This window comes from Notechis scutatus, chromosome 1, assembly GCF_049901735.1.
Source record: "Notechis scutatus isolate UNSWTSFEM ecotype Mainland chromosome 1, rNotScu1.2, whole genome shotgun sequence".
NCBI lineage: Eukaryota > Metazoa > Chordata > Lepidosauria > Squamata > Elapidae > Notechis > Notechis scutatus.
This window is the reverse complement of record NC_142009.1, coordinates 266,581,086-266,602,034: the sequence shown is the minus strand read 5'-3', so window position 1 is coordinate 266,602,034 and position 20,949 is coordinate 266,581,086. Positions and strand designations below refer to the sequence as shown.

The 20,949-nt window shown below is 36.0% G+C and overlaps 1 protein-coding gene across 8 annotated transcripts in view; it reads right to left on the bottom strand.

The window, feature by feature from the left end:
- Positions 1 to 4,831: 4,831 nt before the first annotated feature.
- Positions 4,832 to 20,949, bottom strand: part of TSPAN18 (tetraspanin 18) — a 182,618-nt gene continuing 166,500 nt past the window's right edge. For all 8 annotated transcript variants that reach the window (XM_026664659.2, XM_026664660.2, XM_026664661.2 and 5 more), the window contains 4 exons: positions 13,658 to 13,756; positions 11,525 to 11,704; positions 10,134 to 10,217; positions 4,832 to 8,502 (listed from right to left, as the gene is read on the bottom strand). In XM_026664659.2, the coding sequence (XP_026520444.1) occupies positions 8,455 to 8,502; positions 10,134 to 10,217; positions 11,525 to 11,704; positions 13,658 to 13,756 (411 nt within the window). In that variant the 3' untranslated portion in view covers positions 4,832 to 8,454. The remainder of the gene's footprint in view (positions 8,503 to 10,133; positions 10,218 to 11,524; positions 11,705 to 13,657; positions 13,757 to 20,949) is intronic.

The following is a 20,949-nucleotide window of genomic DNA, read 5'->3' as shown; positions in this document are numbered from 1 at the left end:
ACTAATCCAATCTGACTAACAAAGCATTCCCATCTAAGTACAATTTACCAATTGTCTATCAACTAACTTATAAAGATTATCTTAATGATATACTGTAAATAAGAAAGAATGGTCCTTTCCAATTACAAAATCTTAATTTTATTGAACTTTTGTTTTGTTTGTTTTTTAGCATATGGTATGTGTTAGCCAGGGATCACCAAGGTGGCTGCCTGCCTCTGTGAATGCTATTTTTTCAAACTTTGGTAAATATGGGGAAGAGAAAAAAATATATACTTTGTATGAAGTTTTACCTTTGTATCTGCTTAATATCTCAGATTATATTCAATGCTTTACACTGTAACAATTCACCAATTGAAATTGGTGATACTTAGACGGGATCTTAAATATGGCTTAAACTTTTAACTATTAAAACAATTTAATTATATACTATCAATATTTCCAGGCTAAGGACCACCTGGGGTATGCTGTGATTCATGTTGATTACAACTAGGATTTATAGCTTCATGCTCAGCTCAAAGTGTTCAAAGAGGAAATCACAGCAATGAATGTTTTATCACAAAGAAGTTTTGTGCCTGTTTTTTATCTATTCAAATCAACACAAGATTTGAATGGGTGTCCAATAATAAATCAATCAGACATTTCCCAGGTTAAAAATGAGTTCTGTTCTTAACTCTCTCTTTCAAATTTACATATAAGTTAGAACTCATTCTTTCAAACATACTGCCTATTACTAAAAGAATAACAAAGATGTTTAGGACAAAGTTAAAACATATGAAGGAATGTTACAGGAATTGGCTATGTCTGGTTTGATAAAAAAAGAAGGATTGGGGTGACATAAAAGCAGTGTTCCAATATCTAAGGGGCTGCCACAAAGAAGAGGAGGATCAACCTCTTCATGCTTGAGAAAACCAACAATTTTCTCACGCGTCACATCTGAAGGCAGGACAAAACCAATGGATGGAAACTGATCAAGGAGAGAACCAACCTAGAACTAAGGAGAAATTTCCTGACAGTAGGAGCAATTAGGCAGTACAACAACTTGCCTCCAGAAGTTGTGATGCTCCAGCACTGGATGTTTTTAAGAAGAGATTGGACAACCATATGTCTGAAATGGTACAGGGTTTCCTGCTTGAGCAGGGGTTGGACTAGAAGACCAACCCCAAGGAACTTTCCAACTCTGTTAAAAATGGCGGACAGAATTGTCCTTCCTTGAGCTGATGAACCACTGAAGTTACACAATGCTTTCAGGAGCTGCTTAATACAGGCTGGATATTAAGCTACAGTACTTCAGCAGTTCCTATAGCATTACATGGCTTGATTGATCCCCAGAACTCCTCCAAAAGTTGGTACATTTGTCATATTTTTAAAACAGAAAGGAAAAATTACTAATTACACAGAAGAGTAATTACATTTCACCTATTTCACATGTACCATTATATTTAAATATTTGTGTCTTTGTCATGGACACTATATTAGAGTCCTTCCCACTTTTAATAGTGTTATCTTTTACCTACCATTCAAAGACAAAATGCAGTCATGGAGCCAACAAGACTAACATTTGGACTTCTCAATATGGAGTGCACCAATGCAGACTTCTTTCTCTGTGCATTCCAGTTTCATGTTTGTGTAATATTTGCCTATTCATCTAAGGGCTTTATTAGATTTTTAAATGATCAAATTACTTGTTTTTGACCCTCATTGGTCAATTATTAGGAATTATTTCATTTTGTGAAATAATTGTTGAAAAGTTGTCAGTTTAAGATAGTTAATTGTGTTTTACAAATTAAGCATGATTTCCGTCTTGTACTTTGGTGTAGAAGCAAATTACTTTTCTTTGAAGTACCATGTATTTGTCTTCTGAGAAAATGGGCGTATCTTACTTGCCACATATATGGCGGCAGCTATTTTTTCCATGGAAAAACTTTGAGAATCATTTGACGAGATGCTCTAGGTATTTTTCCAGGATACCAAATATGGCTGTTAACTCCCAGAAGTTGTGATTTACAGCATGATAGTAATATTAGTGACATGAGAGGTCCAGAAAAGGAATGAAGAAGCTACAGGGAAAGTAGATGACTGTAGGCAGATAAAGCACAAGTATATGAAAAAGCAAGACTGAATTACAATCATGATGATTGAAGAGAGAATGTAAGGGAAAAAAATGTGAAAACTGCTTGGAACACTGAAAATAATTTGTGACTCAGAAGTTAAACTAATGGGAAGTACAAAAATGTTGCCAAAAAATAAGGATGAGGAAAAAAAACCACTGCATGACATGCATGCCCAGAAAATATATTGCAAAGAATATAGCAAACAACAGTTGTGATTAAAGGCAGACAAAATGCAAAAACATTTGGATAGAAATAAAACGTTGTTTTGGAAGTGGGTGAGGAAAACTAATCAAAGAGTAGAGTGAATAGAATTAAAAACAAAAGTGAATTGGGTTTTGGAATGAAATAGGAATGAGGGAATACTGAAAAAGGATTTCAGGGATTTGCATGGGAACATGTCCTGATTCAAGAATAGGATTGAAAAATGTGCTATGTAAATTAATTTCTTACTATGGCTTTGGCCAATCAACCCCAAAATGGAGTATCATGCTTAAAATAAACAAAATTACCTTAATGCAGACGATGTAGATATATTCACAATGAAGAGCTATAAATACAGTATTAGTGTTCAAGAAAATATTGGTGAAAAGGAAGTTCTAAACATGAGAATGTTGAAAAAAAATTCTATTCTTTTCTAAGGTGTGCCTATTCTAAAGTGAGAAAAATCTCCCTATCTGCAACTAGAAAACTATTAAAATATGGATGTGGTTTTCTTGTGGAACACAGCTGTGCAAGGCTGTGCCTTAGGCCTTGGGCAGAGTCTGCATCTATTCTTGGCAATTGCAAGAATTTTTCTCCTATGCTAAAAGACAGATAACAAAGAGGAATATAAAAAAAAAAAAAACCTCCAGGGGCATTTGTTTATTAAGTATGCCAAGAAAAGAGGCAGAATTCTGACTGAAATGAGGTGACATTGAATAAAATTTGGGAAGCATAATACAACTACATACCATGCAGGAAATAAACAGACCTGTTTTATTATTCATTGGGAAAAGTATCAATGTGCGAAAATGAATTTATTGCATAGTTGATGATTTACAGAAAGCATCCCCAATATCTCAAATTCCCTGATGCAGGGAAGAGGCTTAATTATGGAAAAAGTACAAAGTTGACGGTTGCTTCCTGAAAGTGAGAGGAGCTCTCTATGATGCAAGAAAAGCAAGTATAAATTAAATGAAACACCAGTGAAGGGTTCAACATTAATCGAAGAGTAAGTTCTAAGACTATGCTGTCCCTTCTTTAATGTATTATGCATAAATGCGATATCAGATCTGTGTGTTCATTTAGGAGATAAATGTGCATAGTCTTTTGTGCACAGTTGGCCAAGACCCCAAACAGAAGGAAGGGGAAGACCAAGAAATACATTATTGGAGAAAACTGAATTCCTGACAAATAGAAAGGTGATAAGTTTGAGGAGCAAAAGACAAAATGTGAATTGGTATAGTGCAAATATAAATAAACTAAATGCAAAACAAAGTAAATATGGTTTGCAAAGCAAAAAATGTAGAGGAATATTGAATAGTGTTGGTATAAATCTGGCTATATTCCTTTTTTTCTTTCATCTTTTCACTTCTACTCGTGTTTTCCAAAAAATAAGACCCTGTCTTATATTTTTTTGCCACAAAAAAGGCACCAGATCTTATTTTCAGTGGGGGGGATGTTCCCTTGCGTGCATCATCCCTGGCCTCCTTTTTTACTGTCAGAAGCCTTCAGCAACATATTCAGCCCGCAAGGTTTTCCTGAAATCCTCTGCAGATCGATCCGGACCTCTGTTATTGGCTGCAGGGGCCTTCAGGAAAGCCTTGTCTGCTGCAGAAGAAATGGGCCAGCAAGGCAGGTGTCGGGGTGTGTGAGGCCTGGTTGCAACTGTCCAAAGGTAAGTACTAAGGCAGCTCCAGCCCACATCTCACCTTATTTTAATTTTTACCTGTGCACCTTGGAGTGGGCAGGGTCTTAATTAGGGCTTATTTGGGGGGGGGGGTAGGGCTTATATTGGGTGCATGTGTAAAAATCAAGCTAGGACTTACTTTCAGAATAGGTTGTATTTTCAGGGAAACATAGCATTTCTTACTCCTTTTCTGTACTTTACCTACTGTTAGCTGCCCTGAAATAGAATGTTCTGCTGAATATGCCTATATTCATTTCTTTACTGGTTTCTACTGTATGTTTAAGTAAATTATTGCATTATGAAGCCATTTTTTAATAAAATAGGTTTAGGCACATAACCTTTGTTTATTGATACTTTCATACATAATCCTAAGAGATCATTATTTAATGTGCTCACTTTAAGCATAAATATATAAAAAGGTCAATTGTGCTTGGAGAATATGTCCCTTTGGGCCTTTAAGATAAACTCCATTCTGTGCCAACTTTATTCAAATGACCTTGACAACCTAAAAACAATTGTGTATTCAACAATGTTTTCAATGTACCTTATACATACTGGCTTCCTGCAGGCTTTTAAAGGTGAGTGTGCAAATGCTTTCAAAAAGTTAAAACATTTTGTGTGATCTCTGAAAAGTAAGTGCCAACCCAATCTTAACTCAAAAACTTGGTGATTATATCAGCTTTCATAATTTGGAACAGGACATGGTCTAATTGTTCCCTATTTTCAACTCAAAATAATAAGTTCTACCATTTGGATTTTGACCCTATTTTTTTCCCTCAGGAAAAGGGCTATTACACTTCAATTTCAAAAAGAAAAACACAGAAGCCATGAATTGTGGAAAGTAAAGCTTTGTTGTCACAGTGTCTTTATTTTTGTCTTTTCATTTTTTAAGAAATGCACACAGAAACTGTGCAAATGCTTCAGAATAGCATCCTATTTTTATGTTACAAAAAATCCCTTTCAATATAAAAAGCATTACAATAAGGAATACAAGTTAAATTAGCTCTAACCTTCTAATAAAAGGAACACTTAAAATAGATCTCAACATTTACTTTATAAGTGACCTGCTTCCCAGGCACTTGCAACAGTGACAACCACAGAGAGTGAGAAATACTTGAGTGGATCTAGAGTCACAAACACAAACATAAGAAGGAGACAGCCCTGATCCAAGTTCTTCTGGACAAACTCCATTTGAAGCATACAATCTGTGCAGGGCTTTAGCCACATATATCCATTTCACTTAAGCTTGTGTAGAAGAACATGTTATGGGTCATCCCTTCTTCCTAAAAAAAATTGTGACAAAGGGATGATTAGCTCAGGCACAAGTTCATTTGGAACAGAAATTGCCCTTTAATCTATTTCCAGATCAGAAAGAGAGATGATGCAATTTGGAATTTGCTGGAAGGGTTGGTTCATGTATCATGCCAAGTTACGGATTGTTGAAGCACAAATCTGTATTTCCTTGCATTCCCATAATACACCAAGGTTTATGAACCAAAATGACTCACTTTAATCTGATCTGCTAAACCTAAACCAAACAAATGATATTTGGGACCTAAAGGCTGCAGCCTAACTCCAACTAAACAGAGAACAGGAAATCAATCTTGCAATCCTTAACTATTCTATAATGAATTTTGCAAATCTGACAGCACAAAAATCCTAATTAAGTTTTCTGACTGCATGCTTGGTCAAACCTGACAGTGTTACTTTCAATAATTCTCTTATATAAATACATTTCTTTCTTCTCTCAGACATTTCATTCTCTCCATTAGTGTGGTTTTACAGTGAGTGTCAGATGTCTTTGACAGGTTTGAAGCCAGCAAGTTAATTCCCATTATTTTGTAAAACAATTGACTCCCTTTTCTCTGCCAAGGAAGTGGTGGCCTCCTTTTCATCGTGATTGCTTAAGCAGAAGCTAGTTTACGTTACTAAACAGTAGGATAGACTTGATTACCCATACTTTGTGTCATTCTTTAGGGTTTTCTTTGGGATTATCATAAGTGCCTATGCTGAAGTGATGAAAGGAAAGGGGAGATTAAACCAAATTGAAAAATGTTCAATTTGGAGAGCAAACTGGAGATAGCAGAATGAGTCAGAAACTGGAAAGCCACCAGGTAAGCTAGAGTAAAGAACACATAGGCACTGAGATTTTGAAACAGAGAGAGAATATTAGATTTCTCTTAGTTCTACTATCACCTGCCCCATCTGTCACTTAATATAGTTTCATTTTTCAGAATATGAGTATCTTTTGGAGGAAGTGGAGGAAGACAGAGAACATATCTCAGGCCCAACTCCTTGAAATAGGTATTGACCTTCAGAGATTTCTGAATAAAAATTAATAGCACACTCAGTGTGCTTCCTGTTGACTTAGGCTAAGTGTAGTTGGAATTAAACAACCACCAATCACCTGCAGCTCATTGACTGGATCTGTCCCATCGCAGCAGCCAGTAATAGGCTACCAAAACACAGGTCAGCACCTCCCCACACCCTTTGTTATGTCTCTCTGCCTAGCATTCTTGTTCAAATAGAATTCTGTCCTCCCCACTAATAAAAATGCCTTTCGTGTATTGTGAAAGATGTAGGCCATTATCTCTAGATGGGACTAACAGAGTTCTTCTTCAGATCCTGCAAACCTGGCTTTCTCATGTTTGGAAGCCATAGTGAATTCTAAATGCACAGAACTTAACAAAATAACACTGAAACCATGTTTGAGAGATTGTCAAAGACTACATTGAGATTTAACGTATCATATGTTAATTAACCAAACAGTCATCATAACTATGATGTTCTAGCATGTTTTCATCTCATACCAAATAATAATTGCTGGGTTTCCCCCCCCGCCCCAACCTATAATTTTGGGAAATATTACTTATAAATGAACACCCTGTTAGTGTTGCTTTCAACAGGGATTCTCAGTATCTCGTCTTTGGTATCCAATGTCACTAAATCCTATTCATATTTGTAATAGTAGTTTACCGTCTCTTTTAAAAGTGTCATATCACATTAGTTTGCCAATTTCCACCTTTGTCCACCATTCAGTAAATAATGCGATTTCACTCTAATTTACGTATTCATCAGAATCCTAGACAACAAATACAGCTTGGATTTAAGGCTGAACAAAATATTCCCAGTTTGAAGCAAGTGTTTTGGGGCAGTTTGACTCTTCTGGAATGGTCAGGGAAAATCATTTCAAACTTGAAGGAACTGTTTAAAACTTGAAATGGAAAGTTCAAAATTCAAGTTCAAAATTCTTTGTACTTCAAATGTTTTACACATCGCTACTTGTTTGTGTTGGAACTTCAGTACTGCCTCTTGGGCTTATTGACTGTGTTTGCCGAGCGGATAAAAGACTACTGAAGCTAGAACTTGGCAACAATTATGAATGAAAAGAAAAATAAATCAAGAGTATGTTGTTGTTTTTTTAAAAAAGTGAAGAATGCCTAGGTCAGAAGCAACATCATAAAACTTACAAATTAAATTTTGCAAAAGGCAACTGAAAAAGTGCCTCACTGCTTTCCGTGCTTGTTGGGGATTTTTAACACAGTTGAAAGGCACATGGGGACAAGACACCAAGCTAAATCAACTGCTATATGAAGGCCAAACTTGGCAATGTATTTTCCACAGAGCATAATGGTGACAAGACATTCAAAAGCCTAAAAAACCCAAAACAGACACATCTCCTTAGGGGAGGCAGCACCAACAATTCTAGACAAGAACATACTTTTTTTTCCCTTTAAGGTGAGGGAACCAGCAGCTGAACTGCTTTAGTCTTTGTTGTCACATAACACTGATCAGAAAATTCATTGTGATAAATGGTATGCACTAAAATGGTATGCACTGATTTCAGCTTACTCTACTTTTCATCATTAGATCTGATACACACAACCCCATCCTCAAGATTCTTGGAGAAGGCATTCTCCATTCCAAGCATTCTTGAATGTTTGAATCTTCTGGATCACACGAGATGGAAAACTATTCGTCTTGGTAGAATGCTTGCAAGTCAAGTGCCAATGCATTTCCCCCTCTTAGCTTAAAACTGAAGCAATTTGTATACATCTCAATGCTTTAGATGACAGTTTTAGTATTTTAAATGAAGATCTCGTTTAAAGTAGGTAGTCTTCTTTATCTTCTTCAATTAATGAATCATTATTGTACGAGAGATGTGTGTTCCAGACAACATCCTGGGTATTATTAGAGTTCATTTCCCATCCTGACTTGCAGGCTTTTAGTGCAATCCATTTGAGTGGCTTTAGATGAATGACTCCTCTTGGAGATGGCAAGGAACTAGACAGCACCTCAAAGTTCCAGCCCCTGAAGTACAATCCTTTTGATCATTAATATATTACAGTCCTTTCCCTCCTTTTTTAGTTTGCTAACCAAAAAATAAAGTTTATTTTTCTTTTCCTTCTTCAAAGCAAGTCCTTGAAAAATCATTTGTGGCTCATGAAACACTTTCTACTGGATCCCCCGAAACAGGCACATAGCAAAGATCATAGCAAACAGCTGTGAAAGATATAAAACAAAAAGGAGGGTCCTGGTTATTACAGACCAAACGAAATATATTTTATTACAATCATAGACCTTCAAAGTGGGGGCGAGATACAAATAGTCATCGTGAAAAAACTTTAAAATGTAATAGGTAAAAACTTGAATGTAAGAGCCATATAAAGTTGTCATAGAAGGCATAAAAGATATAAAATTATAAATTTAAAAGGAGTTCTGTATTAGAGCCATATAAAATATGAACATAAAGTCTGTTTGCCTATCTCTATGAAAATCTAAATCATTAGAAGGATATTAGGGAGTATGCATCTATATGCTATCTCAGAGACTACATTTACATCTATTATGGCAAAGTAAGTCCCCACTGAATCTAATTATAACAGAAATGTTTAGCTATACTTAGCTAAAGAAAAAAAAGGGACAACCATTGGAAGAATAGGTCCAGGATTCAAAGACCTATCAGTTTTATTCAGAATAAGAATTCTGTATAGAAATGATTAATACTTTTCTTCTGATTCAAATTTGTATGCTTTTTTTTTTTTTTAAAGGTGGGGAATTCTGTTCTTCCTTAGCCCCCAAGAATTTTGGGGCCAGTTGAACAAATTTGCTTCTAAATTTGTCTGCTGAAAAATCACCAAATAGCAACTTATTCCTGCTGAGGTAATATCACTCCTTTCTCTAATTGTTTCTATGGCCTCTGTGAGGCAATGATCAATTTGAAGTTTCTGCTCTTTAAGATGACTTTTTTAGTTGACTAATTTCAATAGTTTCTTCCATCTCCTTTTCTTTGGTTAGGATAATCTAATGAGACATGAAATCATGCTGTGACATACATTTAACTATAGAATCACCAACATCTGAAGGATGCTCAGCCCCCCACCCCCCCACCCCAAGCCAGGATGGTTCATTCCTGGAGAGTTAAGCGACCCTATCGAATCTTGATAATCTGCACAAAAACCTAAAAAACTACTAAACTGACCCATAAGTGAATACAGGGATAATTTTCCAATGAATGCTAAATTAGAAAAGGAAATAATTGCTTTGTTTCCATGCATTTTTATTAAGTGAAATTGACCTCATCTCAAACATATGCATTTGGAATGAGTGAGTATGCTAGGCATAACACAAGAGGGCAGTACAGGATAACTGTTTCCCAGCACGTATAAATGCTTCAAGTTAGCAACTAGAATTGTATAGGATTTTCAATGCCTATTCAAACTTCAGACTTCCAAACCAGCTTCCAAACCAATAAGAAGAGTGGCTTACCTGTTTTGAGAGTCATACCTAACGTTAATCAGTTGATTTCTCAACCACCAGCTACTTTAAGAAATGCTAGTGAAGTGCTGTGTTCACATAAAGCCCAAGGCACTTCCGCTGAATTAGTTTTTCTCAAACTTGGCAATTGTCTGATGATTCTCCAGCCAGGGGAATTCTGGGAGTTGAACACTACACATCTTACGATTACCAAGTTTGAGATATACTGAGCTAAATTGCTTTTTTAACACAATACTATGAGCAATTTTTTGACTAGAAAGGAAAAATGCAGATAAGGGGGTTGTGGTGGGAACAAAAGGAAAGGGAGGAATCTATTGACATTACTGTAGCCAGGAGGATCCCAATTTGTACTGTACCTCGATGGCTAAAACACCAATGGCAAGAGCTCCTGCAAGATACACATAGGTTTCAAGGGAATTCAGGATCACAGTGTAGCAACCCTGGGAATAAAGAAAGAAATCTATCTTGAAATAAATGTCTATGCAAAGTGAGTGCATCCAATTAATAAATTACTAAATTATATAACACTCCAGATTAAGGGGACACTGATCAACTTCTATTCTTTTCTTTCAGTAAAAAAGGATTAAAATAAAAAGCAATTATGACAAAAGAATACATTTTAATAACAGAATAATTATTAATAACAGGTAACATTACAAATGATTTATTTATTCTTCATTCTTTAATCGAACATGTGCAGCTGCCCATCTTAACAAAATGTGAGCCTGGGCAGTGTATCACAATTAATAAAAACAGCCAATATAAAAATATAAAGTCCAATTTTATTCATCATAATCATATTTTATAACATTAAAAAGACATATTTAAAGCCCTACATGTCTTGGGATGCGTTACCTGAGAGATCACCTTTTCCCAACAGTCTCTACCTGTCCAACTCAATTTTGCAGAATAGACATATTATTTTTGAATTGTAAGCTGCTCAAAGTCATTGACTGAGACAGTGGGCTATACAAATTGAATAAATAAATATGTTCATACTAGATGATGTTTCTTGAAAATGTAAATGTCAAAGGAGCTTTATACAATTATTAAATGTTAGTGCCGCTTTATAAAGCTTCCAGTTTTGGTCACCACATTACAAAAAAGATGTTGAGACTTTGGAAAAAGGGCAAAGAAGAGCAACTAAGATGATTAAAGGCCTGGAGACTAAACCATATGAAGAATGGTTGCAGGATTTGGGTTTAGTCTAGAGAAAAGAAGGACCAGGGGAGACATGATAGCAGTATTCCAGTATTTGAGGGTCTGCCACAAAGAAGAGAGGGTCAACTTATTTTCCAAAGCACCGGAGGGCAGGACAAGAAACAATGGATGGAAACTAATTAAGAAGAGAAGCAACTGGGAATTGAGGAGGAACTTCCTAACAGTGAGGACAATTAACCAATAGAACAGTTTGCCTTCAGACATCATCGATGCTTTATCATTGGAGGTTTTAAAGAGACTAGACAGTCACTTGTCTGAAATGGGATCTCCTGCTTGAGCAGGGGGTTGGACTAGAAGACCTCCAAGGTCCTTTCCAGCTCTATTCTGATCCCTAAGTACTTGAACTGAGCAAAAGTTAAAAGAGCCAGTCCTGGTTTCTCTTCATATTAGTCTTACTCTATCTTGTACACACACATAAAAGAAGTTTACCCAAAGAAAGAATACAGTCTTCAATTCATTCAGCTAAAGAATCATATCAAGGCAAGAACTTTTTGCACTTTTATAAGTATTTCGGTCATCTCTTTACCTGTGGGTTCTGATAGACTACCTTTCCTTTCAAACATTCTTCTTTATTGATGAATGCTGCATCACGAGATTGGAGCTCCCGTTTACAACAAGCTTCAGGAACAGCAGGATAGGAATCCGGAAGAATGGGAAGAGAGGTTGCCTCAAAATCTTCTGGACCATTGACACCACAGCACCCAAACTAGCACGTGTGAAAGGTGATCAAAGGGTTAATATTTGTGGCAGAATTAGACTGCTTTCTAGGAAATCTGAAGACATATAATAAGCAGCCCACCCAAATAGGATTTCTGAATGTATAAACTAAGGATGTAATTTGATACATGATGTAGGTTTTTATTCCTTCCTAAATGTTACAATTTTCTTTAAAAAAAATTAAAATAAAGCAAGTATGTTTCTAGTCAACATGGATATGACCCCGGCTTCAACGTATGTTGAAATCTTCAGTTATAAATAAACAAATCAAGAGTGTGTGAAAAGCCTAGGATTTTAGATTAGCTTCCTATAGAATTGTCTGCTATTTTCTGTGTTTATGAAATGGAAAATTGTGTAAAATAAACAAGTGTTCAGCTTGCCTAATGCTAAAATATCAAAAATTATATTTTCAATATCATAATCTCTTTTGCACTAGTTATAATATGGTTTGTTTATTTTTGTCATTACACAAACCCATCCATGAATCAGGTTTCTGTGCTAGTTCGAGAAAATGTAATATAAAAATCCCAACATAGCATTACATATGGACTTGCATATGTTAAGACCCAGCAATTTCCCAGAGGAGTGACACAATTAAAGCAACAGCAATAACAACCTTCATTAGAACTTAATGAAAACATTTTCAAATTGCTGCCTTTGATCCTCTGGTAGTGCCAAATGAGATCATTTCCATAAAATAAGGCACTAGTTCCTTAATGGTGATATCTGTCTGAAAATTAATTAAATCAGGAGCATATAGAACAACTTAAATATCAGAATTTAAACAGCCTAGCACAATTCATTTTGTTTGGTTTGGTTTTGCAATCAACAGAGAACAAAATGGGCATTAGGAAAGCTACTTGGGAAAAACCGCTGTTGCCAGTCTTTCACACACATATCCCACAGAGATTTATTTCATTCCTTCAATATCTGGCAGACTTGCTTACAGTTTTTGCTTTACTTCTGTTGAAAAAGGCTTCCATTGTTAAGAAGCAAGAGGTGCTTCAAACTCACACCTTGCAGATTCCCAACCTAGAGGAATGCAGACCAGCCAATGCATAAAGACAACAAGCTGGTTGTTTGAAAGCCAATCCTATAAATGGTGTCAAGGGTAGAAATTTGCAATTGTCACCAGATCAACTTTTCTGCCATTCTCTTATGGTTAGAGCACTTGGCTATATTAGGTTTCTCTTTGGGCTACTATACCTATTTGGAAGAAAGTCTCACCACTTAATAGAAATTATTTCTGAATAAAGAGATGCAAAATTATGTTCTGGTGCTGTAATAGCAATAACACTTAGACTTATATAGTGCTTCACAGTGCTTTACAGCCCTCTCTAAGTGGTTTACAGAGTCAGCATATTAGCCCCAACAATCTGGGTCCTCATTTTACCAACCTCGGAAGAATGGAAGGCTGAGTTAACCTTGTGCCAATGAGAATCAAACTTCTGGCGTCGGCAGAGTTAGCCTGCACCACTGCATTCTAATCACTGCATCACCACGGCTCTATAATCTTAAATACATTCCCAGAGTGAAAATCCTATTGAACCTGAATAGAAGCATTTACACTGCTAGGATGGTGATTTTCCTCTCATTTGTTTTTCTTTCCTATTCTATCAAAATTAAGAATGAAAATATGTTTTCATTCTTTTGTGCAACTGTCAGCCACGGTTTTTTATATAATGAATGTCAATTTTGTTTACCTTTGAATCAAGTTCAGCTCCTAGTACTCTCATGTCTACGGTTTTCTTGGCAAAATTTCCTAAGTTGCTTGCCACTTTATTATTATTATTATTATTGGTGGGAAGGATTTCCCAATATAGTCTAGTCTACAATCCTGGATTTCCTGGTACCAAGCAAGCATGAGCCAGTCCTGACTCTGCTCAGTAATTAAGATTTTTAAAAATCCATATCAGGATGCATTAAACAATCAAGTACTTACTGTAATCATGACTGAGTTCCAGGTGGAAGAAAAGACATCTGATTCATTGTACCCCTGATAATGCTTTTTCAGTTCCTTGGTAAAAAACTCTCTGGTCAGCTGCAACAATAACCATGCACAAAAGACGGAATGAATGAATCCATGCCAGAACTTCAAAGCAGGCCTGAATTTCTACTCATGGAAATAGGACTTGAAAGCAAGATTTATAACTCAGCTATGAGCATGTGATGGATTAAGCCTACATGGGTAGGTGATCCATCCAATGAAGGAACTTATTAAAACACCATTTCACAACTTCAGGTGCTGGCATCCTCCAGGTAGATTCCTACCTTGGAGATTCAGTAGTAAGTCAGTACTGAATGCAATGGCCCAATCTTGAGGCTGTTTCTCATATTCCATGAAATTTTCTACTCCTTGTTGGATGTGACCTTAATTGGATGTGACCTTTTAAAATTTTATTTAAAAACTTGATGCATTTTCATTAACCAGCATCCAAAACATAGTTTATTTTAAATGTGTGAGGCAATCTCTCCCCCTTTTTTTTGCCTTAATCTCTATTTTTGCTGTGATTATGAACATAAGCCATAACACAAAATTAAGAATATAATCAGTAAAGCATGTTGACCTTTTTATTTTTTGTAGAATAGAGACATTTTGTAAATTGCAATTTTCATACAATTTTTCAAAATCATACTTTTTGCGAGACACAGGCATTTTATTCAGCATAACTGACCATGTTTTTCTTCTGTGGCTCTGTTATGTGCCTTTGTAACATCTTCATAAGAACTGGGAGCACAGCCAAGCAAAGTGGAGGACAACATTGCAAATAGGAGGAAAGGAAGAGGAAATTCTACTATTGGAGTGGACTTTCTTCAATATTGCTTATAGAAACAAAGCTGGAAGTAAAGAATTTATGATTGATCTGCCCAAATAACGATTGATTATTTTAATTGCCATATAATTCCCTCTACAGTTATGAAGTCCATTGTAAATACCCAGGTAAAATATGAAATTGCAGTGCTAACATTTGATTAATTAATTCCATCTTCAGGATCTATAAAGAATGTCACCCATGAGTGGAGAATTGAATTCTGGTGTGGTAACTACATGGACAAGTTCATGTAGATATTTTAGAAATAATAGAGATGGTTTGCCATGGCTTTCTTCTCAGATGTAGGGTTGTTTTTTCTTTTTTCTTTCTATTCTACAGTCCTGTGATTTCTCATGCAAGTATTAATCACTCTCTTCTTTATTTAGCTTTTTCCAGATCAACCCAGGGTAGCTAAGTGCTAAGACCTCTCTTAATCCAACAAAAATATAACACATCTTAACAACCTGGCAAAGTATTTCTATATACACAGCAATAAAGGGAATGTACACTAATAGTTCAGAGTTAACAAGTTGTCTCTAGTGTAACATTTGCTCTTGTGTTGTTGTTGTTTTTTGAATCACACTGGGTGTCAGTTTTAATTTTTTATATTGTTTGCCTCAAACACATTATTACTAAAACTAATGGCCCCTTCTGCAGACCTCATAGGATTTGCTGAGAACATATGAAAGTAATATCTTAAACAACTTCAACAAGAGCAATTCTATCAATCTAAAGGAAAGTGCTTATTAGTCAGATTAGACAAGAATATTCTCTAGGGAAATAAGCCAGCTCTATCAGGCACCTTGGGGTTAGGAGGTGGCCATACACACACTCAAGCATTGTGTTTTCCTTTCCTTCTTTTGCATAATTTACAAAGCCTGGTCTCCCATCCTGTGGAGGCAGCCACCCAGATATTTTATTGATGTTTGTCTCTTTCCTAAATGCAGACTTTGAAATTAATATTACAGTTGGTAAGAGTCCCAGTTGGCGTCCTTTGACCAATTCTAAACAAAAGAGCTATCTGAATATAAAGTGAAACCTTTGTTTCGACAGGCAGGATCCCAATGGAAAAGTTGGAGGATTGCATGTATGATTTTTATGAGATTTGATCTAAAACAAAGCCCAGTGCTGGAACTCTAATGCCAGAAAAATATTCCATTCTTTTTGACTAGTAGAACATTTAGATTTGCTCCACATATTTTACAAAGAAGGGTAATAGAGTTAATAGCCATTTCAGAAGGCTCAATAAAAATAAAGAAGTAAAAATCTGTAATACTGATTAACAATTGTTTTTCTTCTTTTTAGAAGCTAGAGTTAGACTAGGAAGGTTTCTGTTCATAGTATTGTCAATGCACAAAGCATTTGGATTCACGGGTGATTTTATTAAGCTTTTGGTAATAATGAAAGTGATTAGAAAATTAGCTGGATAGTGTACAGAATAATTTATCAGCATCATCTTTTCCTAGAGGTGTAGATTCCTGTGACTTCTGGCTAGAAAGCAGAACACATTCTCTTCCTCCAAGGTGTTCGGAATAATGAAATAACAGAGTTAGAGCAGCAATAGGGGGAAAATAGCATGATTCCAATCAAGCAGAGGTAAAAGAAACAAAAAGCAAATCTGATTTTTATATTGTATTGATGCAGGGAACAAACTTCCGCACCCATATAATTGTCACTAGAGATTTATTAAGCAGCAAAAATTTCTTCCACTGAAGCCATAGATCAATGATTTGCTGGCAATCTATTGGGACATCTTGACTGTATCTATATCCAGGTGCAATTTGAGCAAAATAGTTAGCATAACCAAGCATATGAGACTACACATTACAGTTTGATTTTGACCACTCTGCCTGATGCAGATAAATTAGGTACAAAATTTAAGAACATTTCTTACTTTTAGGAGGCTACTAAAAGACCTATTCTAACAAAAGGATCACATAATGATGTTAACGTATGCTAGTGTTATGTTTGCTTTGTTTTTTTTTACTGTAAACTTCTTTATTAAAAATATGCAATACATTTAAGAAACATTTAAGTTAAGAAATAGCTTGATATCAATACCTGAGGAAAGATAATCAAGCAGAGGAGTTGTGAATACCTAGAAATGAACAAGGTGATTACTAGAAGCCAGCATGGGTTTGTTAAAAACAGATCATGCCAGACAAGCCTTCTTTGATAAAGTGACTAAATTAGTGGATCAGCAAAATTTTGTGAATATAGTATATTTGGATTTCAGTAAGGCATTTGATCAAGTAGACCACACTACCTTGATAAAATATAAAAATGTGAAATAGAGGAGTTCCGGTCTGCAGCGCTTTGGGGCAGGCAGGAATCCGCGACTGTGCACGGTTTCTGCCTGCGCTTGCCTCCGCAGAAGGTGGTGAAGATAGGGGGGATCTGGCAGGGTCAAGAGATATTGCACCTCTCTTCTCTAGCCAGCTAAACCCCCTTTTCCGAAGGCAGTTGAGCGGCGGTCAGAAATGGCCGCCACATAGAAGCAGTCAGCCAGAAAAGAAAGTGCAGGAGGAGTTGAGAAGAAGTGAAAGTATTTTTGCTGACCGGGACAAAGAAACAACGAAAGTACCCTGGAACCTAAAGTTTGCGAAAGATACATCGTTTCCAGAGATTTATAAGCGGCGAATGGAAGTTAAAAGGGAAAGGGTTTTTGTTTTTTTTCACTCTCCTTCCTAACGTTGACAGCAAACAGAAATGCATGAGAAATCGGAAAAACCCATATTGGCACTAATAGGTAATTAAATGCTAAAGGGATAATAAGGATTTCTGAATATTTTTTTTAAAAAAGTTTTTTTCCGAAAGCCATCACTCTGCTAAACAAATAATCCCAACACTGTTCAACTATTACAAAGTCTGCACTACTATTACTGTTAATCTTCTCATCACCCATCCCTTCCCAGTTGTGACTGTATAACTGAAACCTTGTCGCTTGTATCCTTATGATTTATATTGACTGTTTTTTAGTATGATTTGATTGCTTACTGTACCCTATGACTATCATTATGTGTTGTACCTTATGATTCTTGACTCTTGATGAATGTATCTTTTCTTTTATGTATACTGAGAGTATTTGCATCAAGACAAATTCCTTGTGTGTCCAATCACACTTGGCCAATAAAGAATTCTATCTATTCTATCTTCTATCTATTTTGGAAGACTATAAGGATATGTAGAAGTGAAGGGCCAGCTGAACCATAAAGAATCCATGTTTGAATAGAATGTAATCTTCTAGTGACCATGATGAATAATGATGTTAATAAACTATTTCATAATTACACAAGTCTACTACAGACAATGAATACAAAATTGCATGGAAGTGTAATAAGATCCTAGGGTGAAGTAACACAATGATGCGCCAAAGATCAGATGAAGATCGAAGTGCAATTGATGGATAAAGGTACCAAGAATCAGGACCTTAACTTCTGTGATCAAAAACTGTTCAAGAGCCAGATTCCTACCAAAATTGTCTTTTAAAATTGTGACAGTATTCCATGAAAAGATTAATGAAATCCATCTGGACAGAGTCCGACAGTTTTAGGATATACAGGCAAAGAGAAGCCCTGTGTGCATGGTGGGAGAAGTGTGTAAGAACATACATATATGTATATAGTGTATACCTTCTTCATTCTATAGTTTGCTAGTTTGTTTTCTACTTTTTCCTTGCTACTTCTCTCCCTATTTTTTCCACATTGGGAAATGTATCTGGAATCAAAGAGCTACAAAATAAGTTTTGGTAACTGATTACTAATTTAAATAACCTATTTGCATTAATGGGGAAACCTGTGTCAATTAGTGATATGTGCCTCTAATTAGTTATGCTAGAGCTCAGAAATGTATAGTGTTCAAGGGACAACTGTATTCAAGCTTTGATTTAAAAACTTACACAATTGTTGTAGTGTTGCCACAAACTTGTGGCATCAAGAGCAAAGATCCCAAGAGGGAAATAAATATGTCCTCTATTGTATATTTATGTGTGTCCATTTGCCACACAAATCTGATGATACATTTCATTAGAGTTGGAGAACACCGATTAAAGAACACCACTCACAATTAATCAGTTGCCTTTAACAAGTGCTGTAGTAGTAGAAAAGGATACCTGGATACCCTTACAAATTTTCTCATTTTATTTTCTTCATCTCCTTTTTATTTGTAGTGCTACTATGGAAAGAGGAAAAACAGAGGAAATAACTTGAGAAAGATTCCTCTGCCCAAATCTGCTAATGCCAAAGCTCAGCCCTATCTCTAAATAATCTGGAACATGGCAAGTCAGGTGGGGACTGTGTAGCAGAAAAAAATTATTGGCGAACATAACGTTGAAAGGCGATCCAGATTATTCGGTTCACACCAATGTTCTGCTTTTTATTTCCACACAATTTTTAATGACAGTGACAGGATTCTTTTAAAAGAGAATTGAAATATCTGCTTGGCCTTTAGCTAAAGTAAAGAGGACCAACTGAAGATATTACAGGAAAAGCTCAGAGCAGAGATTACAGCTTTAAATTACTTGGTTGATCTAGGAAAAAAAAGAATTTATATTCAAGTATAGTCCGATAGATATTATTTCCCCATGAAGGCAGCACTAAGTTGGAAGAATCAACCCTTTCTCTTCTAAGCAATTATTGCAAGTTTTTGTATAATAGGGAGAAGGATTTTGCAACTCTCAAAGACTTGGTCACTTTGGGAAATACTTCACCTCCCCCCAGGAGTATCCAGTGTGATCTAGACTTGGTAGAAATGGATCAGTCAACATTTTTGTATCAGAAATTCCATTTATTTTAATATGCTATTCTTCTTAACGATAGGGTGATATATGCTAGACACCCCTTATTGGAATTCCTATCATTCTTTTTCTGCATCGCTGTGTAAATCTCTTCTTTAAATTTCATTAAATGTTTAAACTGATTGCCATTTTCTTCCCTATGGGGTCTGATTTTTGGTACATCCTACATGTAGCCTAGCAGAAATAAATAAAACTGGCTTTGAGCCCGGGAATCTATTTCATATCCCAGTTTTTGATGTGGTGACATTGCCCTCTTACACTAAAAACAAAACCTTTCCCCAATTTGATGTCATCCAGAGAAAACTTACAGAATGCCAAGCTACCCTGATCTTAGGAAGAGTGGTCAAAAAGTTTATGAGTTGTAAGTTATTTGGAAATCAGAAGCTGAGGAAAGCAGAGTTAAATGTTAAATCCTTGAAAGAATATACACTACAGCCTGTTGGCATGAAATTTCAATTTGTCATCTTCCTGTTAGCTTCATTTTAAGAATTTGATTGGCCTGAGATAGTTTTGCTGATGGTTTTTCTATTAAGCAATGTGAAGTTGGCTAGAAGGGATTAAGATCTGGTTCACCGATAAGATGCCTGACATAAAGGACTGCAGAGGAGACAAAGGACCAACAGTGTTTCATTTTCCCCCTGCAAGCATACAATATAAGAATGAAAATAAGGTGCTTCAACCGGAGAAGGTTTGAAAATGCAAAATTAGTTTTCTTTTGTTTTGTGTTGAAAAAGAATATACGCAGCTCCGAGGAATATAAAACTGCAGTGGTCACAACCAGTAGATCACCAATAGTACCATAGCACTCAAGCATCCAAGTTGGCTTGTGCTCATTTTCTAAGTATAATATTGTCATTGTTTCTCCTGTGCCTACAGAGTAGCAATTGGATTTTGAAAAATGATCACCAGGGCAGGGTTCTGCACAAGGAAGAAATTCCAATGTAGCTCTTCTCTTTCCAGTTGTTGAATCCCATTCTTCTTAGCCTTGCTCCAATTTGGAATTTTCCATTTTGTTTTGCTTTCCCACTGTGATCCTATACTCCACTAATTCAGTTATTTGAAACAGAGTCTCTGCTTGCCTGCTCTGCTGACTGTCTCATTTGAAATCTCAGCAGAGCACATCGCTTTCCATCTCCATTTGGGTTCTTAAATCTCTTCTTTCCTCTCTGCTATTAATTATTCAATTCTAACTAACTGAACATTGGGAGGTACCCAACTGTGGTATAGACATCATACCTATCATCCTTTACAATAACAGAAGATGCTATTTTTGACTATAATCCAAGGAAATGGCTTATGGGATACAGGATACTGAAGTGCTAATTAGGAGCTGATCACTCCAATCATCTCATCTCCATTCAATTTAATCAGGCATTGTGCTGCACAATATTATCACTGTAGTTACCATTCTTTCTTGTTCCAGATTCGGTGAGTAAGTGCTCTGACACAGGTCTGCAATATATTCATACTCACTGTTGTGCATTTTTCTGAACTGAACAAACAATGCAAAGGGGACACGAGGATTAGAAAAAGCCAGTGAAGACTCAGAAACCTCCTTCTTTGCATGAATATAAGCTCCAGCTTTAATTTACCCATCTTTTATGTATAAAGCTAAAGAGTTGCTAA